This window comes from Pleuronectes platessa, chromosome 1 (assembly GCF_947347685.1).
Source record: "Pleuronectes platessa chromosome 1, fPlePla1.1, whole genome shotgun sequence".
NCBI classification, from domain to species: domain Eukaryota; kingdom Metazoa; phylum Chordata; class Actinopteri; order Pleuronectiformes; family Pleuronectidae; genus Pleuronectes; species Pleuronectes platessa.
Window position 1 is genome coordinate 26,539,426 of NC_070626.1, and position 27,357 is coordinate 26,566,782.

General features: G+C 40.1%; 1 protein-coding gene across 1 annotated transcript in view; it reads left to right on the forward strand.

Moving 5' to 3' along the window:
* Positions 1-1,478: 1,478 nt before the first annotated feature.
* The window catches only part of map2k5 (mitogen-activated protein kinase kinase 5), a 50,068-nt gene continuing 24,189 nt past the window's right edge, over positions 1,479-27,357 (forward strand). Inside the window, exons 1-17 of the mRNA XM_053444079.1 lie at positions 1,479-1,752; positions 2,014-2,062; positions 3,083-3,150; positions 6,231-6,300; positions 7,057-7,097; positions 8,563-8,630; positions 8,744-8,792; positions 10,734-10,798; positions 19,565-19,604; positions 19,709-19,777; positions 20,773-20,854; positions 21,839-21,900; positions 23,983-24,031; positions 24,152-24,225; positions 25,294-25,344; positions 25,476-25,547; positions 26,807-26,836. Of these exons, the coding sequence (XP_053300054.1) occupies positions 1,621-1,752; positions 2,014-2,062; positions 3,083-3,150; positions 6,231-6,300; positions 7,057-7,097; positions 8,563-8,630; positions 8,744-8,792; positions 10,734-10,798; positions 19,565-19,604; positions 19,709-19,777; positions 20,773-20,854; positions 21,839-21,900; positions 23,983-24,031; positions 24,152-24,225; positions 25,294-25,344; positions 25,476-25,547; positions 26,807-26,836 (1,071 nt within the window). The 5' untranslated portion in view covers positions 1,479-1,620. The remainder of the gene's footprint in view (positions 1,753-2,013; positions 2,063-3,082; positions 3,151-6,230; positions 6,301-7,056; positions 7,098-8,562; positions 8,631-8,743; positions 8,793-10,733; positions 10,799-19,564; positions 19,605-19,708; positions 19,778-20,772; positions 20,855-21,838; positions 21,901-23,982; positions 24,032-24,151; positions 24,226-25,293; positions 25,345-25,475; positions 25,548-26,806; positions 26,837-27,357) is intronic.

The following is a 27,357-nucleotide window of genomic DNA, read 5'->3' on the forward strand; positions in this document are numbered from 1 at the left end:
AGGTGATGTATTGAAATAAAATGTGCCCTCCCATTATACCTTCAGAAAGCTTTGTCAATAATATACTCTCTTATCAGGCTGGGTCTCACATCAGTCATGTACAGCCAAAGCAATCCAAGGTGATAACAACCTCTTTTTATGTAGCGTTCAATAATTCAATTCCAGCATAAAAAGGTGTGTTAAAGTTGTACGGAGTGTGTCACCAAGTGTTGCCTTCAAGCCCTTTTCTTTGCAAGGTTTTTCATCCCAACACAAAAGCATATTCATAACTGCGATATCTTGGTTGGGTGAGAAGGGACAAAGACGAGTTTCAGGTTATTTTAAATATTTCAAATCCCCTTATTCACAATACATTCATATTCCAACAAGATGAATTAAAATAAAAAGTGGTTTAAACCAAATCCGGTTATTTAATTTAATAGCGTGTGTGTAGTCGAACAAAATCAAGCAAACCATTTTCAGGAAACCTGAGCCATTACTCCTTTTGTCGGGGAAGCAGATGGCCAGACTCTCATTATTGATTTTATATAGACATTTATCACATGCAAAAATATGAGAAAAAGTTCACTCAAGAGCAGATTTGATTATGTCATAATCTCCCCAATGTCACAAACACAACTTTGCATGTCGGGCTGGGTGAAGGCTGTGGTATAAGTTTTTTGCTGAGCCTATATAAAGTGGGTCTCTGTGTATATCAATGGGTTTTGTAGACTAAACAAATACTGTGGTTTGTCTTTCCTTTTGCATCACAAGGAAAAGAAGAAGCATCAACTGGCTGAAACCAACTATTGAGCAGAGGCTGAAAGATCGATTCCTTCAAAAGTGGCAGAGTGAGCTCAGAAGCATGTCCTCATGTGATGTCTAGCTTTAATTCAGACAAGCGATCAAACTGGAAAGATATTATATTTGTTATGTGAAAGCCCCAAAGTACAGGCAGAATGAATACCACCAGAATCCAGAAGGTCATAGGAGGATATTAAAAAAATAGTGTATTGATCATGGTCCGAGTCACATTAAGTAAATACATAAATGCAGTAAAATAAACAATTGTTAAACAGGAAAACCTTTTAGAAATCCGAGGTAGATTGATTATGTGTTATACCTCCTCACTGAGCTTGTACAGTGCTTATATTTGTATAAATATGATTTTTGTGAATAATAATGAATAATAATTAAATAGCAATGACTATTGATATGGTTTTGTTGACCAGAGCTAACTGAAAGTAAAAGTTACGCAGACGTCAGGGTTTTGTTTTGAAAGGCTCTGAGCGGATGTTGATTCGGGAAGTGCTGCGGCTTCCTCAATTAGCTTCATGGCTAAACTCCCCCCAAGATAACACAGTGTCAAACTTTAGCCTCGGACAGCTAACACATTAACGGTTCAGGTTGAATCTCCCCCGTGGGCCTGTGGTGGCCGTGGCCCGGGTGGAGACCGAGCTGAGCGGGGACCGGTCGTTTTTCAACCCCCCCCCCCCCCCCCCCCCCGCATGTCCTCATCACAAGTGTCGGGGAAGGGAACGGGAGCAGGATGCTAGCAGCTGTTAGCGAGCCGCTGCAGGAAACGAGCCGGGTAAGCTAGCTGCGGCTAACTGTCATCATGAGGCTGGATTCCTCCTCTTTATGCTCGTGCTGGATTTGAACAACCCCTCCGCGATGGACACCGAGGCGATAGTGATCCGGATAAAGACCCCGGGCGGGGACATGGACTCCTCCGTGGACTGTCCGTCCCTGCTGAACTTCAACGACCTGCTGGTGAGTCCTCAGGGGGATGCTAGCTGTCCCTGTCCGTGTCAGAAGTTTTACACTTTCAGAAACAGCTGTGCGGTGACATCACACACACACAGTTTGGATTTGACAGTTTTCTGACTAAACACGTCTGAGCCCCACGTTTATAAAAGAAGTAACAACCCTAACCCATTTTAAATGTACATAACCAGTAATATAACCCAGTATGAGTGTGTTCCTGAGGCCCCACAGTGTTTAACTCTGTTCCTCTTCTGTCATAAATCACAGGTCGCCATCAGAGACGTCATGCCTGAAGCGACTGTCACAGCCTTTGAGTGTAGGTGTCTGTGTAACACTGTGTCATGTCTCCACAGCTAAAACTTCCACCTTGAAGAACGTCCAAGCCCCTTCACAATACTTTGTTCAACTCATGAGGCTATTAATCAATTAGTTAGCAATCATCAAGATAAATGTCGCATTATTATAATTTCTGTTACGTCTTATGATTCCCTTTGACTTCAGAGTGAAGGTTGTGGTCTTAAACTTTTCTCTGGGAGATATAGTCAACTTTTTTTTGTGAAATTATGCCAAATATCTTCCTCTTAATGTGACCACTTTCTGTTTTCTACAATTGAAAACTAGATACTTTAGTTGTTGGACTGAATGTTGAAGAAAACAATACATTTGGAGACAGTTGTAGTTGTGACAAACAAATTTAGTATCTTTAATACTTATTTATATTTGTCAGGTTTAGCTCTACTCCTGACGTTCAGTTTCCACTCTGAGTTTTGAATTAGTTTATACCACTAAAACGTTGTCCTATAATATATTAATTAGGTTATACCTACTCTCTCAGCCCTTGAATTATAATTAAAAACAAGATGCTAAAAAATGATGCATTTCATTCAAAGTATAGCACATTAACGAATTATGACTGTGCATTTTGACTGATAAAAGTAAGCAGCATTTTCACTAACTTGTAGTTATGATTATCAGCTTTAGTGATTGTTATATAAACAAATTGGAGGATAAAATCTGTGGGTTAGTAGTAATTTCAAATTGTACTTTCATTTTGAATAATTTCATTTCATTTGATAATAAGTATCAAACTTATTTTGGCTTTGACTTTAAATCCTGGAATAAAAAGTAAGTAAAGCACTTCTTATTAGTGCATAAAATGTTTTTCTCTTTCTATGTTAATCATCTTAATTTGTTGACTAATTTGTTTAGGAGATATTTTTTAACTCTCACGTGAGGAATGTGTTTATGTGGATGTAGTATTATGGCTGTTTATGGTTTATTGTTTTATTATTTTTGCAAGGTTTACAAACCATTTTAATAACGTGTTTGTTTTTAGATGAAGACGAGGTGGGAGACAGAATCACTGTGAGAAGTGATGAAGAACTCAAGGCCATGTTGTCATATGTAAGTATAGCAAAAAAATGTTTTTCAAATCATAATTATGAATACACTTATAATAGCTCAATTGTTTTTGCCTATTGAATCATTTCAACAAATTAGTTTGATCAGACATAATATAAATATTCTGGTTCTAAACGTCCATTTTGACAAAATGTAGCCACACCATATTATACCTTATTTGCATTTAATAAACATTCAGTAAACTTTGATTAAGTAAGTAGCTGTATCTAGTCTCTAGAGCTCAAAGTTTAAAAACTGTGACAGACGGACGATAGTCTGTCCCTCCCATCACACAACGACTCTTCAGTTCACTCGTTGACCGGTTCAATTTTAACTTAAGGTAAAAATGAGCTTAATGGTAGATTTCAGTAACTCCCATTCAAACACACAGACTTCCACCATCAGCTCAGCTCCCCAACCTCGTGCACTTTCATATCCCACCAATACTTACTGTTCATGCCACGGACAGTAAGAGTAATGACTTTTAATGGGTTTCTCTACGAGGTACACTGAAAGCTAAATGAGCTGTCAATTTTTATTATTTATTATTCAGTACTTAAAGTTTTGCCTCATTAAAGCGCGGCCCCCCTGGGCTGCAGAATTGTTCAAAATCTACTTTCATCTGTGGATGTCTTTTACCCCCCATCAGCTCACAATGATGCCGTTAGAGCCATAGGCACAATTTACACTCCTTGTTTTTTGTCCATTTTTGTCATGCATTCACTTGTGGTTGCCTTTTAATCATTAAGTAGCATAGGGTAGCAGGGTGATTAAGCTAGAAGAGACAGCTGTTTTGCCACTGAGCGTCGTGAAACAGGGATGGAGAAACCATTGACCTCAGCCACAGTTTTATCATTCACAAATCTTGCCGAAAAGTTTTAAGCTTCTGGCGTGATCTGCCTCGTTGTGCTTTGTCTCCTGTCTGAGTGGGAGTCATCTTAGAGAAAGTCACAACACTAATGTAATAATTAAGTTTCAGGAGTCTCCTGTCCATGTATTTGGCAGAACAGACCATAGTAACTGTTGGTTTTTTTAAATACATAATGGCAGCCAGTGTTTCAGTGCGTCCTCATTCTTTAAACAGACGATGTCACATGTTATTACAATATAATAATATAACACCTTGACCCAACTCCACCCAGCACAGGTATTAAGCATCCCCAACACTGCACTGCTCCGTCCACAGATTTCAAATCCATCTTTTCAATGAATTTGACAAAAAAAAAGTAATGGTTTTCTACTTCTCACGGGACAACCTTGTGTACAAAAAGATGCTGATCACCTTGAAAATACTGGGCTCACTAAAATATAATTTACACGGCACATATTTTAAATGTTTTATGTAAGCATTATGCATTTCAGCAGTCATTTACTGAGGATTTTTTCCCTATTTGTGGTTGTGTGCTGCGTTTGCCATTTGGCCTCCGTAGAGACCCCGGTGGATTTTTGCCTTGGTGTTGTTAATTCCAGGTGAGCAGACAGCCATTATGTGAAATTAATAGGAATTAGGGGAAACCCGCATGTTAGGTGAAAGGTGGGATATTTCATTAGAGTCCGCCATGATGGTTGTTATGTGCCAACGTGTGTTTGTAAATGTTTTTGTACATTGGTTAAAAGACTAGTTATAAGCAGACTTTTAAATATGCTGTTTCTACACCCTTGCTTTAACATTGCCTATAGTGAAAATTCACACTCCTCATTTCAGAGCAAAATTAATGCTCAAATTCAGCACTTAATTACCACCAGTCTGCAGAGGACATTTATTGTGGAAAGTATGCCCCCTCAGTGAGAACATTGATTGCTACATGCTCCTGCGAGACCCACTGGTCTTCGAGGCATCTCTAATCATTGTTCGACACCTTGAAAGACAGACGCCACTGTTCAAAGTTAAAGACTGGCCTGTGTCAGCTGCTAAAAAAAAAACACGTGACCTCATCCGCTCCTCGCTCAGCTCCTCCTGGAGGTAGTGGCTCTCACTCCCATTTCCCCCTTAGTCTGCTAATGATGATGAGGCCCGCTCTCCGCTCTCGCTCTCCCACTTGTCCCTTAAGGCTGAGCGATGGTATTTGGGATCGGACGCTGTTTAGTTATTGGCCAACAATGGAGAATGTCTTTTAATAACACAACTACTACAGATTAGGTGGTAATTGCAGCCATAATCAATAAGCTAGCTGAGCGGAAAATTAAAGGTACGTGAAGGCCCCCCCCCCCGCTTCAAACACAAACAACACGTTCTTGGTATCGGGCCCATTGTTCAGATGTGGCCTAGTGAGAACGCTGGAGGGCGAAAGCAGAGGGCTAGGAGCGAGGAGGGATCTGACAGTGATAAATAGGCCTTTTAATAACAGCTGTGCCACTTGGGTAGCCATTCTGATCCGTTCCAATCCAAGCTGGGCCCATCATCCCCCCCCTCCCTCTCTCCCTCCCTCCCTCCCCCACCATGAGAGAGCAAATTTACATTTCGTCGTGATGACTTAGTAGTTCATGCTGGATAGTAATCGAAACACGATGAAAACATGTAAGTGTGGACTACATAAAGACTCCTTAAGTGTCCGACTGTGTCTTAGTAAGGTCTTGATGCTTCAAGAAAAGGCAACGCTAGCAAAACACACACACACACACGCGCTCTCAGTTTAACAGATGGTTTGGTTAACTGAAACATCAATTATTGCATTGCCTTGGCAAGCGTGTGAGAGGCTCCAGAGTGTGTGTGCACGTGTTAGTCCTGTAGGATGTGAGTGTTTGGTGAGCTGTTGACCTGCAGGAGAAAAGGGTTAATGCTACACTCCTTCTGAACAAGCCCACAGGGCATTTGTCCTCATCGGCAACAGATTTCAGCACAGCATGCCCACGATTCTTTGGAACACTGTGGATAAATTCTGACGTCATTTAAATAAGCGTGTTTTGTGTGGGGGTGCAGAACACACTACAAAATCACAAAAGCTTTGTTTCACCTGCTTTATATTGTTTATTTTATTTGTGTATTGTTTTATTCAGATTTTAAGTCAATCTTTATTTAGAATTCCAGTATAATCACGTCAAACTCATGTATTCACACGATACGACTTTCTTTTCCCCTTTAGTACTTCAACACAATGAATGAACAACGCATGAACGGACTGCTGCCGGACCCTCTCCAGATTTTTCCAAGAGGTACACGGTGACATGTGACAGTTTATCATGGACTGGAAAATGCTGAAAGAGCTCAATGCTTGTGTGCAATTAATTTGTTTACAATTAATCACAAGTAGTATTTAAATATATACAAATATTCAGATTCCCCCTGTCAGAAACCGTAACACTGAAATTAAGCTAAATCACTCGTGCTGTTCTTCAAATAATAAGAAATTGGGAGCATTTGGCGGCTAGAAATAACAATGCAGCCTCTGGACAACATTAAAATTCAGTGGCTCATTCTGTTATTGTGTTGACTGTCGTTTCTTTTGCTCCAAGGACATTGAAACTGCGAGCTCTTGTTCAAAACAAGCCCACATTTCTGACATTTGTGGTTTCTTCCTGAGCTGGTTTTCACTATGAGGGATTTTGCAATACATACATATGTATATTCATATAGTTTTTTCTCACCAGTCGTACATAATCCCTAACAGGCCCCAAGGGCAAAGCGATAAAACACATTATCGTCTCTCTATCTGTTCCACTCTCTCCGTCTCTCTGTCTCTCGATCTCCTTCTCGACTCCCTAACTCTGAGATTCAGTTTTTACTTCCCCACCTACCAGCAGCTGTCTCAAGAGCCCAACATTTCAATCACTCTCCTCTACACCTAATTTCAGAGTAACCCTCATTTCATTTCATCTTTTTTCTTTCCTTTATAAAGAACTGATTCCTTTTCAGCACATTTGTAAATGGTCCAGTGATGTGTTCTACAATCTAGTCAATTACTGTTTCAGCCGGCAAGACTCCAGGGATCCGGAACATACATGGCCTGAAGGTACGTATCTCAATAATTGTTTCAGCTGCCTTACACGGAGAACAAGGGAAGGGGAGGGAGGGAAGTTGAGGCAAATGGATTGGTAATGCTGTGTTCCACTTATTGAAATGTCAATTGAAGTCAAGGTTCTCCTTTTCTCTCACTCATTCTCCTGCTCCCCCCGTCTATGTTCATGTGTGGTCTCTCTCTTCGTCCGTCTCCATGTATTTGTGTTTATTTATTTTTGAAACACTGGGACAGTCATTTAAGAGCAAGGTGATATTCTAAAATCCCAATTCCCCCCCTGAGTATTATGATCCTCTCATTCCATATAAAAAGGAGGAACATCAGCTTTGGTTAGAGCAGAGCCTAAGTCGGGCAGTAAGAAGATGTCATCGTTCAACCATGAAATTGTCATTACAAGCCCCCTCTCCCATTTACAAATGGCCCTCCACAGACCTTCCCTTTTTATGTTGGGCATATGTTGCTATTGAAACGCATTGCTAATTACCATGGGTTAAATGACTTGACACCTCCTCTGTCTCTCCAGATGATCCATATTATATCCATCTCCATTTCAGTAATAAAATTACCCCACCCGAGCCCCAATACTGAAAGTGCTTTATTTAATGTACCCTCTGAGGAGCTTTGGTAACAACTACTCATCTGTGTCAGTGTTTTTTCATCTTTTTTTTATAAGGTCAAAGGTCTGTTTTGAGGAGATGATATTTCCCTAAAACCTTTAGTCAGTTGGTAATCTTTCCCCTCTTCTCTCCCGTTTTAATATAAAAGTAATTGGCTAAGGAGAGTCTTGTGCACTGTTTAAATTAGGTCTTCCTGGGCACTAATTAAAGAGAGAATCCCTGTGCTTTAGCAGACCCAGCACAGCAGCCTTTTGACCTCAATTAAATGAGTTATTTTTAGCATAGGGGCCTATCTCTCCTTATGTGTTCGATATCTGGGTTGAGCAGAAGTCTTTGGAGTAAACATAGATGCAGATGAATCGATGTAAAGACGCGTCCCCAGTGATGTGTTACATTTTTAATGCACCAACTTTATTTTTCGCCTTCGTGTGCAAAATTGTTTTCCCTGTATCACTCCCCTGTAATGTCTTCTCTCTCCTCCTCTCCTCCTCTCCTCCCTGCTGTCTGTCATCCTTTCCCCTCCTCTAGGCGGTTGCCCCTTTCTTTCTTCTTTGCATGCCTCCATTCTCTCTACGCGAAAGCCAATTAAGCTCCCGGCTGAACCGAGAGCCTGTGTTTTGTTCTTGTTCATCAGGAGGTCTGGCCATATGTCTATTTGTCTGCTTGTCTGTCTTTTGGCCTTGACCACCAAGTGTGTATGTGTGTGTGTGTGTGTGTGTATGTTTGTGGATGTGTGTGTGTTTGTGGATGTGTGTGTGTGTGTGTGTATGTTTGTGGATGTGTGTGTGTTTGTGGATGTGTGTATCCTTTTCACGTTTGTGTCTGTGTTTGATCGTCCTCAGGTTAACACAAGACCCAACCCAGCAAATGACTGCTCTCATGCAGTCCCAGACTCCATGACTAACAACAGGTGAGTGTTACTGGGGTATGAAGAGCATGTTACTCTCTGTTATAAACTAAAATAAATAGATAGATATCTGTGAGACATGTGTCAGTGAAACTGTGCTCTATTCCTTCCTGCAGCTTAAAAAAATCATCTGCTGAGCTGAAGAGGATTTTGACAAATGGGCAGGTGAGGCCGTGTTTAGTTTTAAGAAGAATTTGGCATTCGCTATCTCTCGACACAAGCTCTTACACCTAATTTCCACTCACCAGAGTGCGCTCTCATTGCATGTCATACAGAGTGTATCTCTGATTATTGTGCCACACTGGGAGCATGGGGTCTGTGGGTTGTAAGGATCACATCTACTACAGTCATCTGTCTCTCTCTCTTACAGAAACACACTCTCTCTCACTCTCCCACGCACACACGCACACACGCATGCATTCACACACACACACACACACACACACACACACACACACACACACACACACACACACACACACACAGTGGCTAGCATGTCAAGGAGACAATTAAGCCCATGGCCTCTCAGGTTTCAGCTGTAACACAGTGAACTAATAGAGCTGTTCTCTCTCTTCTCCTCCATCCCCTCATCCATCTCTTCTCATTCTCTTCACCTCTGTCCTCTCACCATGTTATCAAATCAGTTGAGTTGAACTGGGAAGGAAATGTGTGTATGTGTGTTGTGTGCGTGCATTCTGACATGTATGTTGTGACGTCTCCCTCCTTCTCTCTGTTAAACATATTTAGCAGTCCCACAGTGGTATCATATGAGTACAAATAGGTCTGTTCACTCAAACTGGTTCATTGACAGGGCACCTGCAACCTTAGTAAGTGTCACACACACAAATGGTCCTCCCCCATTTTAAATATAGGGCTCCAATGCATCATGAACTAGGCCAGTAATCAACTGGAGAACTACTGACTGGACATTGTAAACTCTGGTAGTTTTAGTTGCAATAAACCTTAAAATATTTTCTTTATTCCATATAGAAAATATAAAGACGTTTAAATGCTAAATGAAAGAATATGCTAAATGAAATTGCTTTTCAGATTTATATACATTAAAACAAAATGTGGAAGAGATTTATTTTGATATACTTGTCAATGTTTTTTTTTTTATTAAATTTTTTTACTACTTTCTCTGGAAGCTCAATTGGTTTGTTGTGAGCAGTAAATTGATTTTTTTACACCTCAATGGTAGAGTCGCTCCTGAACCCTTGACTCTATCATCTGGTTTTGTGATCTCATATCGGGGACGAGAATAAGTCGAAGCACATCATTCAGGTTGCCTGTAAAGTCATTGGCTTAAGTTACCTGACCTGTCTCTCACCTTTTGGTACAACTGCCCTGAGGCAGAAGATACACATTATCAAGGTCTAAGTCCAAATGGTTTGAAAATACTTTAATAAGTCAGGCCACCAAACCATTATATTGTAAGGATGACCTTGTTGATTAGAAATTTCCTGTTCACTGTTTAATATATTCATGTTTTTTGTTATTTTTATGTCTTTATTGTTGTGCCCGTGTTTCCTGTTGTTTTAAAAAAATTTTTAGCCTGGCTACAAAACAAATTTTCCCTCTCGGACAATAGAGTTGAAGTTGAAATCATAACTACAAGATAATTTCATGTGCCCCGGAACATTTTGACTGGTTATTTCCAATAGGAAGAGAGGAGGAAACTTTAGCTCCAATCAGTCACGTTAGCTCAGGCGGCATTATATCTCCTTCCTCTGACACTTTTTATCAAAGAATGACCTGGAATGGCGACAGCAAACAAATCGTCATTAAACTCCACATCAGTCATCCCCCCCCAGCACGATGTCCTCTTATAAAGTGGACAGCAAATGTTGTATTGATCCCTTCTTCTGCTCCCGCTGTCCCTGTGTTTTCTCTCCATATGTTGCTGAACTTGGAGTGACCTGAATGCTCGTCTTGTTTATTGCCTCCAGTGACAGTGTAGTCCCCCCCCTCTCTGTCTCTGTTTCACTCTCTCTCTTTGTGTAGTTACACATCCACTGGTTACATGTTCTCATGTTATAACATCTAAGAAACATTATTCTATATATGTGTGTGTGTTTGTTTGTTTGTGTGTTTGTTGCTCTGCAGATAAGTGCCCAAGATATCAACTATCAAGAGCAGCTCGGCCACGGGAACGGAGGCACAGTTTACAAGTAAGTGGATCTGGAACAAAAGTCTCTGTCAGTGTCCAGGTTAAAAAGATGATAGTGACTTTTCATATTTCTTCTGCTCAGCTCTTATGAGAAAATAAAACATTAGAGATGCCGGATCAGCTCTGGCAACATCCGAATCCGCATGTATGCTTGACTCTTCACCCCCTCGTTGGAATTCTTCGCTCCAATTTATAGACTCACACCCACATGAACATTACTCTCTACTGGTGATAATGTGGTAAGATATTAAGAAGGCTGGTTTGAATGAAATTCACATTTATTTAACTCGTGGCGACATCTTATAAAGAGCTTGACTGTGCACGTTTGATTCATCCTTCAAAAGGACAAGAGTAATAAAACGATGTCTGGTAATCCCGCCCCTAACACACCCAGTACATCTCAATCTCTCCCGGTTTCCGATGCTCCAGGGGCATCCGGTCCCCAGAAGAACAAAACCCCACAGACACGTGCACTGGGCATTTAACTGCAATTTGCTGGGTTCACCTTTGCGCAGTAAAAATAGGACCCCATGTTTACATTGACCAGTAATTGCTATCGGCACAAAAAGTTAGATTCACCTGCGCTGAATGACCTCTCTCGATTCTCTTTCTTCATCTTTAACATTTTAGAGAAAGTAATTTTACACATGTACGATGCCTTTTTAATCCACTGGAATCCATCCGCTATTAATCAGAAATATTAATCTTTACCACCCTACCTACCACGGACACGCAGGTGTAACTGCAATCCGTGCATCACTCACAAACCTCACTCTGCAATAGACTTTAGTGAAGGATTCTCTCCTCTTCCCATCTCTCCCTCTGCTTCATCATCTGTCCATTTGTCTCTCAGTGTTTGGTGGGACATCTATTAGGCTGCTTTGTGTCTCTACCTTCATTTATTTATTCTGGTTTGAAGGTTGCAAACGTATATGATATTGATTTTGGGCTGTAAGGTATGACAGCAGTTGACTTAATCGGTCTGTAGCGCAGCACTTTGCCTCCCTGACCAGACAAATGTATGACTGCCCTGCTAACCTGATGACAAGGTTGGCATTTTGTGCTGCTTCTTTTATCTTTCTTCTCCGCACCTTGTGTTTTCTTGCTTCCCATCAATCCTCAGCTATTGAGCCCTTTTATTGAGATTGAAGTATTGATCACTGCTCAGACTAACCTTGACTTGACAGGGGTCTGCCTCACACTGTCCTGAACAGACACAGTAAATTTCCTCCTGAGCAAATCCACAAGACTTTTTATTTTTATCCCTCTCGTTCCAACCACCTTTTTATTGTTTTCTGACTTTGATATAGTTTCATTAAAAGCCAATCTTTCATAGTTGTAGCAGGACGCTGATCAGTTTGGCTCTAGAAATGGTTACACTGCACTGAGGGAGGCAAATATTGCAAACCCCAACATTTTCTAATTCAATTAAGCCCAGAAAAAAAATCCATATGGTTTGGTAGGGACATTTTCATGGTTGAAAGGAGAAGAGAAAAAAAATACATTTGCAGTTATTAAATCTGTGTTGAAGATTATTTTATTTCGTTCTTGTTTAAATTCACAAATCTCTTGTTTTCACTTAAATTAAAATATGAAAATGTTCATCAATTCGTCCTGCTTTTTCAGGTTGGAATAATCAGTATAAGCATAAGAGCTCAAACTTAACTAAACGGTGCTTTTGATAGACCATAAGACTTTATGTATAATAAAAAATTTATCAATTCTTTTTTCACTTGGCTAATGAGGAAAAGTTGCTCATGCCATATGGATAGGGCCTCTCGTACCTCTTCCCATCTACACAGTAAATACTTTAATGTTGTATTCAATACGGACAAAAGCGGAACAGTAATGTTTAGTTAAAATAGATTGTTTATTCTTCTAATCTAAATGGAATGCTAATAGAAAATGTTGTTATCAAACAGAGAGTTCAGCGATGAGGGACTCATTTAGCAGAAGCTACGTTGTAGATAGTCTTGGAGTCTAAAATCTCATTTGTTGCTTGTTTTCTTGTCTCATAGCCTAAAATCAATTATTGTTATTTAAAAGCAATTTGCTGAAGTTTTACTGTAATTTTCTGTTTTAGAAAAAGTTTGTTCAGGACTTACGAAAAAAATGAAAAGACTGAGTTTAAATTAAGAAGGACATTTATTCTGAGATTAAGATGAATTTTTGATCTCAGTTCCACAACTGACAACGGGGCTTTTGCCTCCTAAACCACCTAATTAAACAGAAAAGAAATGGAAGAACCTTGTATTTTAGGCCTTTTTTATATCTAAACTGGTTGTGAGAGGTAGAAGAACTTCAAAATTGTGAATTTATAACAAAATTGGTGTTAATTGTGTGGGTGCCCTTGACATCAGCTCCAAGAAATTTTCATCAGTAACTGTTAATTGCTTCCCTGTTTCTTTTATTTAAATTATTTTGTCACAGTCAGGAGAGCCTCCAAATATTGAATATGTCTCTTCCCTTGACATTGCCTTTGATATGTTAGTGACAGGTTCTCAGTCAGCTAGTTAAAGAATGATGACCCGCTGACCTCTGCGTTGTTGTATTCAGTTTGAATGAATTTTTTCACTTTTAACAATTCTAGTTCACTTATTACAATTCACATCCGGCTCTCTTTAAACTCTTCTTTCTTCATTCCAAAAGTAAATTAATATATTTTAGGACAAAAACTGTGCCACAGCAATAAAGAGCATCAAAAGAATGAACCAGTCTTGCTTCACAAAAGCTTTATTATTATGGAATTTATTTAAGTGTCTGCACAGAAAACAATATCCAGTCAGGTGCATAAAGGGATGACCTGGAGGTTTTAGTTTTTTTTATCTATACAGAGATAAAAAGAAAAGGGCATTATATCCATCAGCTATAACTATATGACATAGACTCCATATAAAGATCCGCTCCCCCCAATTCACGCACTCGACCAATAGTGTGTCAGTCGTTGCTGTCAGTCATGATGTTTCATCCGTTTTCAGACTAAATAAATACTTGAACCGAAATGACAGAAACCAGTTTATTTGACTTTTATTTGGACTTTTTTAGTTTTGTTCATGTCTCTCTGCTAACTTGTCGGGGTTTAAAAAATACTACTTGGGTTTATCTATTATGTAAACCAGCCATACCATACAAATATCTCTATATTGAGCAGGAAGTGGCAATTGTTCCAAACAAAATACCGTATGCCTCTGCACTACGCACCCAGAGGTTTCTTGCTTGCTTAGAAATCAATTCTCCCTCCTCTTCAGCCTCTACCCTTTTGGTCCAGCTTATATTAGGCTTATCACGTTTGAAAAGCACTACCAAAGGCTCCCCACCTTTTAACCTCTTAGCCCATTTATGACCCAGAGCCATTTAGACTCAATTGGATGTTACCAACACCTCAGCTCTCCATAGCCACATGCTGACCTGGCCATCCATCACTGTCGGCCTTTGTTTTTTTATTACACACTCTCTCAGAGGTCCATCTTGTCCACCAATCTAACGGACTCTATGGCTTATAAATACAATAACAAGGACACAAAGGCTATTTTTGTGACTCATGGATCCGGCAGCGCAATTAAAACAAGCACATAGGCCTGACTGTGGCTGTGGTGACATCTACTTAGTAACCCAGAGCTGTTCCTTTGGTCTCTCAGCCCATTTTCTCTATTGATTTTGTTTGTTTTACCTCATTGATTAGACTGTATATCGAAGGGCTAATCCCTCTGGTTAATTGGTGGTAACTGAGTATAAAATATCTTTTTGAGGTTTTATTTAGTTCACAGACTGGCAGGCAACGTTACTTTTAAATTAGCAATAATAAATAATGAGGAGTTCTGATATAGGAAAGTCATGCTGAAGACAATGCTAAATATAAGTACTTTTACGGTAACCTTTCTTCCTATATGACAACACTTCCACTCGCAACTTGAACAAAAAAATATATGAAGTTGCATCTTTAACATTTAATTTCTGAAAATAAACTTGAATGATTGAAATAACTTGTTTTGTTTCAGTCGTCCGGGCTATATTATCAAATGGTTATGACTCTGAGGAAAGCAATTCTGAACCCTGGGTGAAGGAAGGGCTAAAAATACATTCACTTTCAAAATCTTTAGAGTCCGACATTTATTAAATAATAGCCTGAAGGTAAATGATTATAAAATGAATGTTGAATCAAATGATAGAATATTTACTATCCACTGGAGACACAATGTTTTAATCTGTTTTATTTAAATGGAACACAATGTGATGTAAATCACACAGCACACACATGTGCCATGTGACAAACCAATGGTTGTGTTGTCAACTCTATCTTGTAGAATATTAATATAACAAAACTTTAACGTTGTTATTTGAGACTTTGAACGTTGCTGCTTGTAATGTGTTCAATATTTAGCTGTACTTTTCGTGCACATTCATATCTGTCTGTGAATGTCTGGTTTAAATTTTCCTTTGGCCCATCTTAACTGTTGGGAGAGAGAGAGAGAGAAGCAGCAGCAGCAGCAGCATCGTCCACGTGCCATTGTCAACGTAGCACGTTAGCCCTGATCCAGGAGGCCAGTCTGTAACCCACAGCTCCAACTTCAGAGACATCGAGAGAGGCCCTATGAATACTGCATGATGGAGCTTTTATTACAGAGCGAGCTGGAGTGTAAATAAGATCCAGGCAATGGGGCACATTTACTGGGGTCAGATCAGGGGGAAGTGGTGGGGGGGGGGAGGCTATGTAACCTTGTCCCCATGTCTCCCGCTGTCACAAGCCTGTCACTGTAACTCATACAGGGATGCTCTGCCCTGACTTGGTCAAGGCCAGTCTGGGAGTAGAGCTTTAACCAAGCAGGCTTCACATTATATCTCCAGATCTGAAACATGCCTGGCCTTAAAACACGTTTGTTTAAACCTAACTCATATCCGGCTCAAATGACATTAATCCAGATGTAAGTCACAGTTTGCCATTCCCCCATTCACACACCCATTCATACAGTGCATCTATGGGCAGCACGTTTTTCTATGATGGGCCAGTCAGGGTTCAGCATCTTGCCCAAGGACACTAAGGCATGCAGATGGAAAGACTGGGTTCGAACTGCCAACGTTCTTTTTGGCTTCCTGACATACACCCACACAACCTGCCCTTTCAGTAGTTAACATGTCTACTCCTGTGATCGTGCCTCAATTAACAGCTTCATCTTAATTAAGTGGTGGCAGTCATGCTTAACTGATATCGATTGTATCTTAAAGGAAGACGAAGACGTCAGAATGGAAACAAGGCCATCAGCCTAAAGTGCAAAGAGCCCTCAAATAGATCAGAAACACTCTCTGGGCAAAAAGAAAAGACATTGTCCAAAAGAAGCTTAATTGATTTTTCTAATAACTTATTAACTTTTTCCGTTTTGTGTTTGTATGTGTTGACCTTTTAACAAAGTTTGTAATGTGGCGTAAAACCAACTGAACTTGGACACCTTGTAAAAAAGTTCAGGTCTCTTAAATTTCAACTATTGTGGAGCTAAAACATGTGAAATACAAAATATATATATTGAGACTTTTTACAGTTCTCTGGGCAACATGAAATGTTAATTTCCATTTAGTTTTTTTCCTTACAATTTAAAAGAAGTCTGTAGTAGGTTTGTGTGAACCACATCTCACGTCCAGTGGCGGCCAGCAACCAGTGTTAGTTCTAACTGTGGGTAATACCTGACATGGCACTAATAGGTGTCATTAATTAAAGGCCTTGGCCAGTTTAGAGGTGTCTGGCCGAAGAGCAATGCGATACTCCTAATCTAAGATACATTAATCACATCTTGCACTATACACATTTTCTCTGCGAGACCCACTGACAGGTGAGTCGCCAGGTATCACGTTTACTGAGCCGGCCTGCAAGCTAACCCTCCTGTGTGACGTACACTGCTCCCACCTCATCCCATCACCTGACAGCTGTTGGGCAGTATTTGTCCTTGAGGATTGTATGTTGAAAGGTCTCGAGGTATTGTCACTGGTGCCGTAAACTAACCTTCACCGGCTGTAACTAAAGCCGACGTTTGGCATTAAGGAGTTTGATAATTAAATCATTACGGGGACGGTCTGCGGCTCCTGCTTGACTTGCAATTCAAAACTCTGTCTGGAACAAGTGACAGGGCCGGCTGGATCTGGTTTGGGACACTGACCTTTAGTCTTTTTCACAGACCTGTGGAGTTCCTATTGCTTTCATGTGCTTTTATTATTACCTTCTAACTTGATCTTTTCAATTTAAACAGAACTTGTTCTAGTTTCATTTTAGTTTTATTCTGAAAGTATAGTTGCTATTCAACCCATCCTAGGTCTCTGTCTCCATTTCGCCTTTATTGGCATTTGAATTGACAATTTTCGGGCCAGCTCTGATAAATTTAGATTTCAGGATATATCTTGTGTTTAACTTTGATGCAGATGTGCACAGTCTGGTGAAAAATACTCTGATGCACTGTGTTTGAAAATGTACAGTTTAGTTTTGCTCAACATCAGGGCAGTGGTGTTACATCTTTGAGGGCAGAAACCAGCCCTGTTTACAGTGCCTTGCATAAGTATTCACCCCCTTTGGACTTTTTCCCATTATGTACTGTTACTAACTGGAATTCAAATAGACTTAAATAAACTTTTTCCCGTTTGATCAACAAAACATGCATAGTACTTTGGAGGTGCAAAATAAATTTTATTGTGACACAAACAATAATGGGAACAAAAAAGTTGACATCTGTTGGGTGCATAAGTATTCACCCCCCTGTGTCAATACTTGGTAGAACCCCCTTTCGCTGCAATTACAGCTGCAAGTCTTTTGGAGTATGTCTCTACCAGCTTTGCACATCTAGAGATGGAAAGGTTTGTCCATTCTTCTTGGCAAAAAAGATGAAGCTCAGTCAGATTGGATGGAGACCGTCTGTGAACCGCAATCTTCAAGTCTTGCCATAGATTCTCTATTGGATTGAGGTCTGGGCTTTGACTGGGCCATTTTAAGACATTAACATTCTTTAATCCAAACCATTCCTTTGTAGCTCTGGCTGTATGTTTAGGGTCATTGTCCTGCTGGAAGATGAACCTCCGCCCCAGTCTCAAGTCTTTTGCAGACTGCATCAGATTTTCTTCAAGGATTTCCCTGTATTTGGCTCCATCCATCTTTCCCTCTATTCTGACCAGTTTCCCTGTACCTGCTGAAGAGAAGCATCCCCACAGCATGATGCTACCACCACCATGTTTCACTGTTGGGATGGTGTGCTCAGGGTGATGGGCAGTGTTGGGTTTTCGCCACACATAGCCTTTTGCATTGAGGCCAAAAAGTTCAATTTTGGTCTCATCTGACCAGAGCACCTTCTTCCACATGTTTGCTGTGTCTCCCACATGGCTTCTGGCAAACTCCAAACGGGATTTTTTATGGATCCCTTTCAACAATGGCTTTCTTCTTGCCACTCTTCCATAAAGGCCAGATTTGTGGAGTAGACGACTAATAGTTGTCCTGTGGACAGATTCTCCCACCTCAGCTGTGGATCTCGGCAACTCCTCCAGAGTAACCATGGGCCTCCTGGTTGCTTCTCTGATTAATTTTCTCCTTGTCCGACTCTTCAGTTTGGGTGGACGGCCTCCTTTTGGTAGGTTTGCGGTTGTGCCATATTCTTTCCATTTTCTTATGATGGATTTTATGGTGCTCAGAGAGATGTTCAAAGCTCTGGATATTTTTTTATAACCTAACCCTGCTTCATATTTCTCCACAACTTTATCCCTGACCTGTTTGGTGAGCTCCTTGGTCTTCATGATGCTGTTTGTTCAGTAATGATCTCCAACAAACTCTGAGTCCGTCACAGAACAGGTGTATTTATACTGAGATTAAATTGCAGACAGGTGGACCCTATTTACTAATTATGTGACTTGCAAATGTGACTTGTGAATGCAATTGGTCGCACCAGATCTTTGTTAGGGGTTTCACAGTAAAGGGGGTGAATACATATGCACTCAACACTTTTCAGATTTTTATTTGTAAATAATTGTGAAATCCATGTAATATTTCCCCCCACTTCCAAATGATGCACTATTTTGTGTTGGTCCATTACATAAACTCACGATGAAATAAATTTGAATCTGTGGTTATACCATGACAAAATGTAGAAAAGTCCAAAGGGGGTGAATACTTATGCAAGGCACTGTAATTGGTAGGGTTGTGTTCTGATTGGGAATATGTGCTGCACTGTGCAGAAGTTTTAGACGCTTAAACTTAAATTGAAATGTTTGCATTAATAATGCAATGAATAGTTTTTTTAATCAGTTACCAATATTTGCTTTGACAAACTTGCACAGTTTTGTAAGGTTCATGATAGGTAGGTTATTCCAAACATTTAGTAGAACTTCCCAAACTTCTTCTTTGGATTTAATCTCAGTGTCTTCATCTGATCTAACACTGACGTCTGACATGATGTTGACACCAGGGCTTTGTGGTGGCCACTCAATCTGCTGCAGGACTCCTCGTTCTTCCTGTTGCTGCAGATGGTGTTTCATGACTGTGGCTGTAATGTTATGTGTGGGGTCGTTGTCTTCCTGTAAAATGAATGTGGGGTTGATCAGTTGCCTCCCTGATACTGGTTGTGTGATATATGAGAATCTACTCATCTGAAATTCTGAAAACGTTTACAAAATATTTAGTTTTAATCAGAGACTTTCCTTTTACCAAATTTAACCAGACAAGGTTTGGGGATTGAAACAAAAAACACAGGTTACCATTTCTATTAACTCTGGCTTGTCTCATATTATCTCCTTGTCCTTTCAGAGCGTACCATGTTCACGGCAAACGGGTGTTAGCTGTCAAGGTGAGAACTCCCTCCACGTTGAAATACAATTGAAACAGCAGCAGAATGTGTTAGTGTTGTGTTTATTGAGAGTTACACATTTTCTTCCCAACGTTGCACTACAGGTCATCCCACTGGATATTACGGTGGAATTACAGAAGCAGATCATGTCGGAATTAGAAATTCTCTACAAGGTTTGTTTTGATCACCTCTTCCTTATTAAGAAAACAATTTCTCCTCCGTCCACTGAACGTTGCTGTGAGACCACATCTACATTGTTAATTAACCATGAGTCCAGCTAATGAAGTGCTTACAGTGTAAGCCAGGGATCAGCGATACATGGACACACAGGCAGCACACGCATGGACCTTGAGGTTACTGATAAACCCTCTGTCAATTTCTTTTTAGTACAAGGTAATTTTTTTCAGATTCACCAAATTGCACCTATACAGATTTTGAGATTTTTGTTATTGATAGATTTAAGTTGCCAGCCACACTGGTATGACATGGATTTAATAAACTTGGGTTTGACATCAAGTTTGATGTTTACAGATTGTAGAATCAATGAAAGTCGTTGTAAGCTATATTCAGTAAATAGGAATATAATAAGCATTAATCATCCATCTGCGTCACAGTTCAGTTGTCGGTGCCCCTTGTTTAATTGTGCATCATTTCATAATGTATTCCTGTGAGTTGGATATTAGATATAGGTTGTTATAAAGGCTTATTGTGAGATTGTCAAATTTCGTGATACTGTCTGAAATTTGCGGCAAGATCGTGACACGTGTTATCTTTGAAACATTTTGACAATGCAGTTTAAGAGCATGATTAAAGACAGCGCCATATTTCTTTTACGCTGGTTATCTCTTATCAGGGACAGGCAAAAATAACAATGTGTATATCTACATTAAGACACACAGACCCAAATGCTGTGAGTACAGAGACTCATTTAAACTGCTTGGCGGCCATCTTGGCGACAGCATCAGGCAGTTATTTAAGTACATCTAAATTAGAGAGTACTTAAATTGTGAGACATTTAAAATTAAATTTAAAACTAAAATGTGTACAATGCATTGCTTCTGTTGCAAATTCACAAAGAAGATAAATTATAAACCAGTTATTTTGTATCATGGATAAATATTTTCTGAAATTTTTTTAATTATCACATTGTTTCTTTTCTTGACCGCAGTGTGATTCACCTTACATCATCACTTTCTTCAGTGCCTTTTTTGTTGAGAACAGGATATCCATATGCACCGAGTTTATGGACGGTAAGTTTCTCTGCAGCTTATTCCAGTACATCATATGCTCTTTCTTCTCTTGCTAACCACAGCTGTGCAGAAAAGACTTTTGGGAACAGTCCTCTGTCTCTCTGCTGCGTATCCATTTACACTTCTGCAGATCAGGAGAACATCTTATCTCTCTAGGCTGCTTAGCATGGCTGTGTGCTAAAAGCTACAAGGGCGTGATAAATCTGGACTTGAGTGCATTGTTAGGTGCGTTTGTATGTGTGTGCACAGACTGGTGAGAGATGGGGGACTGTTCGTGTTTTTAGGTGTGTGTGTTTGTCCGAGTGTGTGTTAATGGAGCGATTCCCTTGTTTCACACATTTGCGCCAGCTTGTCAGCAAAGTATGTCTAACCTCAGAGCAGACTCGGACTTTATGGAACTTTTTCAGTTGATCTTGGTCATTACCAATAAGAAATTACAATCCAACAGCAAAAAGAAACATTAATAAATAATTGTATCTTTTTTATTATTGTATTATCTATTATTTCTTCTTTTACTGATATGACAAACAAATGCAATGAAATTGTCAGCCAATAGAATTATAACTAGAAGGGCACTTAGAAGAGGACCCAAGGCCCAATATTCACTTCATGAAAAACATCACTGGATCCAGAATTTAGTTTGGATTTGCACCAAACTAGATTTCAGTGGTACCAATATGCACCTCCTTTTTCATCAAGAACCATGAATTATTCACTCGGTGATGTGAAAATGTCCAAAATAATAAAATCCTGCTATATTAAAAAATGAATGTTGTGTAAATTCCCAAGTCCGTGTACAGTTGTAGGAAATTTTTGTTGACTTACTATACGGCTGAATCCATTTTGTGTGTAGTGTTACAACCTGCATGGTTAACATACATTCAGCTTTTTGCCATGAAAAAAAGGCTTTTAGGCATAAGTTAATAAAAAAAAATGCTAAACTGTGTCATGCAAGCGTTTTAATGAGTAGTGTGTCTTTCACAGGTGGTTCTCTGGATGTGTTCAAAAGAATTCCAGAGCACGTGCTGGGGAGGATCGCAGTGGCAGTAAGTTCTCAATAAATACTAGTACTCCAGATTAGTGTTTTGACGACTGAGTTAAAATCTTTTTAATAAAGAGGTGTCTTATGATATTTACGAAAAAAAATTATTCATTATTTAAATGTCCCTAGTTTGATGGTCCAGTTTTCACTATGACCTGTTCACATGTCGGATGCAAAACTATTCTGAAGGACAAAAATACACATTTTATTGATGACATAAAAGAAGAGAGAAGTGTGACATTTTCAATTAGCCTCTACTGGATGAAATGATGGACAAAGTCAGTGTGTTCCCCTCATCCTCCCCACTCTTCCCTCTCCCTCCTTTTTCAACTCAGATTAAACTAGCATTTTGATTTGAACGGCCTTGAAGTTGATAAATGCACGTCTCCTTTCCACACTCATTACCCTTCTCCCGTCTTCACCTCCTCCTCTCGTTCTCCCCCCCTTTAACTTTGTCCGTAATCAAGCAATGACAGCTATTTAGTCAGTGTTATTTTTAATTCACAGCTTTCCCTCCTTTCCACTGTCACAGTTGTTAATTATCACAGAAGGATAGGCACCCAAGAGGGTGAGTGAGTGAAGCTGCACACATCAGTTGTTGCACTCGCACCTTTTGAGGCAGCAAGACTTCACAGAGCTTTTGTGTTTTCTTAATTTTATCTCAGAGGTTGTTTTGCAGCAGGGATGGATGACAGGAGACGAGAGGCTAGAGTCAGCTTTCAAATCCCTTGGAAAAAACATTACCAACACAAAGCAGCATCAAAATATTTGGAAATGACTAATGTTCAAGAAAGATACAATGATTTATCCAGGCGGGTGGAGTCATATGAGTGGAGTCAGCAGGACAGTTAGGGCTGCACAAAGATTAAAGTCTCCTTCCTCTCCCACCCAAAATAAAAAATCCACCTGGTGTCCCCTCCCTGTTAGTTCCACACTTTACTTTTCCAGGCCAAGAAGACGTCTTCACTGGTAGAAATTAATTCAATGCAAAGGAGAATTTCTCGGTAGCTCCTGGCTTGATCCTGTAAAAAGACAAAACTACACAACATTTTGTGTAGTCTTAGTATATTATCAACCACCCAAAGCTCGTTACCATAGCTGACGACTGAACTGAACTTGACTCTTTCCCACCGCAATTCCATTTGTAGTGAAGTTTACGATCCTTTGTTAGCTTTCTTAAATAGCTACAACATTACTAAATACAGTAGATGGCTGAATTCCATAACTTGGGGCAGGTTCTCCTTGTCAACTCTGTTGACTCCTTGGTCTCAGTCCTAGGACACACACATCTGCTTAAATAGATGTTTAACAGAACAGCCACTCTATAGACCTTGACCTCCCCCTGATATCCCGGCCATGAAACCATGAGCAGAAACATAAGCCGGTTCCTCTGCTGATGGAAGCCATCAGTCTGAGGGCCCGGTCACACACACGTGATTGAGGGTCAAGTTCACCAAAGCTGAACTCCAACGCGAAGACAAGCTGCGATTTGCACAGGAAGCAAATGTTTTCTTCCTCCCGTTGCTCGCACAGATTATAAGTGAACATGAGACAAAGGAGTGCTGGTGCGACATTTGTATATTTGTGGCTGTCCTCATTCTCCAGAACAACTCTGAATCTATAGCCCATTCTTTCATAGCACTGTTCAAAAAGCAAGTGTAGACCAGAACAGCCACGATACCTCAACTCTCTGCAAGTCTATTTAAAAAAACTAGACAGTATCACTGTCCCCAGAATTTCATAGGAAGACAAATCAGTTTGGAATCACGCAGTGGCTCTCGTGTATGAAAAGGGCAGCATTAGTCCTTACTGCCAATCTGAGGGAAACAATACAACATTTAACACACAGGTTAAACAGTGCAAATGACAGTAGACTAATGTCTAATTTATATAAATTCTAGATAAAGGTCAAGGCCATTTATGTTCCCAAGTAAAATTGAGCTGTCTTATAAAGTAGAAACATGTGGACTGGAGATAATCCGCCACATTAACCACGTTTGTTAATTATTCATCTAAGTCTGCAAGTTGAATGTTAATGAATTTGTGAAATTACTGTAATATATTGTTTTGTCACCTGTGTCTCTAGGTAGTCAAAGGCCTGACGTATCTGTGGAGCCTGAAGATACTTCACAGGGGTGAGTAAGGTGTTGCACGTCTGCTTGTTATTTACAAAAAAGAAAGAAAGCGCAGAGTTGATGAAGACAGGCTGCAGAGTGCTGAGGTCGCAGTTCTATCAAAGCAGTTTGTCTCCGCAGATGTCAAGCCGTCCAATATGCTGGTGAACACCCGAGGACAAGTCAAGCTCTGTGACTTTGGTGTCAGCACACAGGTAAACTGATTTGTTTGTGTGACTTTGGTTGAGAGAAAGACGAGAGAAAGGATGGAATATGAAAGAGAGAGGAAAAACCATTGTCAGTAGAGGCTTCTCCACAGACGTGTGCGGTGCGTGTGGCGCTCTGTGTGCATATGGTCAATCTGTCAATCACCACATTCATTTTCAACTCTAAGCATGAGCACTATCCCAGGGGTCTTCCTATCACATTAACTCCCCACCCACCGCCATTGTTCTGCAGCCTCCCAAAAAAAACCTTGTTATAATTATGACCCGCACACACAACAGCAAAGCCTCATTGATATGTATTCAGTAGATGTGGGGACCGCGTTGGTGGCAGACAATAGCTTAGTCATTTTGTGTGTGTGTGTGTGTTGGTGCGTGCGTGTCGGGAAGGCAATGTGTGTTTGTAATGTAATCATCAGGGACAGACCTTCAGCGTACCCCAAAACATCAACCCTGAGGACACTCTTCCTTTTCAAAAAACACACACACACACACACCACCCACCAACCCCCCTTACGCAAATTGTTATTCATTTTTTACCTTCACTTGCATGGAAGCTTCAAGGTGAATTTTACACCCTCTGTGTGTATGACTGTGTGTGTGTGTGTGCGTGTGCATACGTGCTATTTTAACTCAGTATTGTTTATCTCTATTTCAAACCTAAACACTCTCCCTCCCTCTCTCACACTTTGTAGGGCATTTAAAAACAGCCATAAGGGAACAGACTCTCATTATCACAGTCCTGTCATTGATGGCATGTGCCATTGTGGTCACACACACACACACACACATACACACACACTAATGTCTCCTTGTCTTACTCCTATTCCCTTGTGCGGGGGTCGCAGCCCAAAATATCAACCTGACATGTCATGAATTTAGGTAATGTAAGTTAGGTTTAGCCCCCACCTTTTTGTTGTATTCCCCAACACAGAGCAGTGACATAATGAGTCTTAAACGTTATTTATCAGGGTTGTGTTGCTTAAGGTTGCATGAATATTTCTGAATGTCTATTAATATGCAGCTTAATTATTCACTGTTTTTCATTTCCACTTGCAGCTGGTGAATTCTATCGCCAAGACGTATGTGGGAACTAATGCATACATGGCAGTGAGTTACCCCTAAATCTCAGTCGTATACTAAACCGTTTTAAACTTGTACCAGAGAGGAAATAAGTTATTAAAGGAGTCTGAGTCTCTGACTTTCCTGATCTGATGTTTCTTTTTCCTTTTGCTCCACAGCCGGAGAGGATATCAGGAGAACAGTATGGTATTCACGCAGATGTGTGGAGTTTGGGGATCTCGTTCATGGAGGTACGATTTTTGGACAGGAGCATAAATTCTAGTTCTAGTTTATTTAATTCGATATGTTGGACAGTTTGGTCTCAGGCAGTTAAAACACATCCAGTAGATCACATTGTATGTCTGGTGACTGATGCTCATTAGGGTTTGGGCAGCATAAGTGTGTTGGTGTGTCCATGTGTGCGTCAGTATCTGTTCATCTCTCCCCATAGTGTTGATCGAATGCCTGACTGACACCCTGCGTTTTTCAAATCACATTTTAATTTCAGTATAACACCTCCCTGGTCTCTTGTCCTCCCACTGACACTATTGATTCTCCATCCGTCCCTGTCCACAGCTCGCCCTCCGCAGTATAACAGATGATGTGGGCTTCTGCCTCGCCTTTGTTTGTCAATAATGTTATATCATTACAATTATAACAATAATGGATGAGTTCACACAAAAGGAGCCAAGTCAAAATTATTGACACAATCTCCACGTGATAAAGATAAAGAGTTTTATAGGAGTGGACCCCCTGGCCCCCTTCTCTTTAGTTCTAGCTGTGAATGTGTGCATTAAGCTAAATGAAATGTCTTGGAAGTCCCACTCAATGTGGATTGATCTTTAGCTGACCAGTTGGTCTATTTATGTCCAAGGAAGGACGGTGAGTGTTTTGACATTTTAATAACTTAATGTTGCCAATAAGCTGCCCTTGACCAAGATGAAAAATGTCCACCCCAAGTGAATTACCAAATGTCAGGGAGAGCTTGTCGCCCAGCCCCCCTCAGCCAGAGTAACAGACACACACGCATTACATACAACTATCCTACAATCCTGCCCTCCTTCTCTTCATCCCTTTATTTTGTTCCCTGCAGGTGGTGATCGTGGGGGGGTTATTAACTAATAGCTGATGTTGTTTGATGAGGTAGTGTTATCAGCAGGTGGGCACTAAGCTCACCTCAAAGACTGAAAGTCTCAAATTCTGCACGCATCAGTGGCTTTAGCAGCATTTTCCTGCTTCATCTACAGTGAGACACCAGCGATGGAAGACACGGCTACAGTAATGCACATGTACTTATATTGTGTACACAGGATGGTTTCTGTATCAGGAGATCCTGTGTAGTCAAATAGAGTCCACTCCGTAGCCACACATGAAATTCCTCTCTACTCTGAGGCCATTGTATTTGTCTGGTTATCATGTGGTGCATTATATTATCAGGGGTTAATAGTACTTTGTGTTTAAAAAATTGTTTTATAGTATTTTGTAACACTTGCTCTTTTCTTTCTCACAGTTGGCACTAGGCATGTTCCCCTATCCACAGGTGAGTTATTTCCATTTATATATCTCTTCCTAAATATCCTGACTCAAAAAGGAGCCTGTGTTGATTCCTCCTGCAGGAAATTACTTTTAAGTTTTAGTAAAAATGTCCTCAGTGATTTATCTACAGTGTTTATGATTTTTTTATTTTTGAAATGTGGTATTATTAATAGTGAAAATAAGATTTAATCGCATAAACAATTTCCATAGTAAATTACTTCTGTCATGAAGTTTTCTGATGATTCTAAAGTTTGGATGTTGTCAAAAATATTTGCTCTCCCAATTACATGAGGTACTAATTCACGGCTGTCACTGTTACTAAAATGTGTTGACCTAACACATGAATTCAGTCAGTAAATAACTCAGTGACATAAATTAAGTACAAAATCTTTAAGCGTCATTATAAAACCTTAAAAGTTTAAAAGGATTTGGGTTTATATTTTTCCTTCCATTACACGAAGTTAAAATCCTGCTCAAATGTAATTGCCGACCACAGAAGTGACTTCCCAATCCCATCAACTCTTA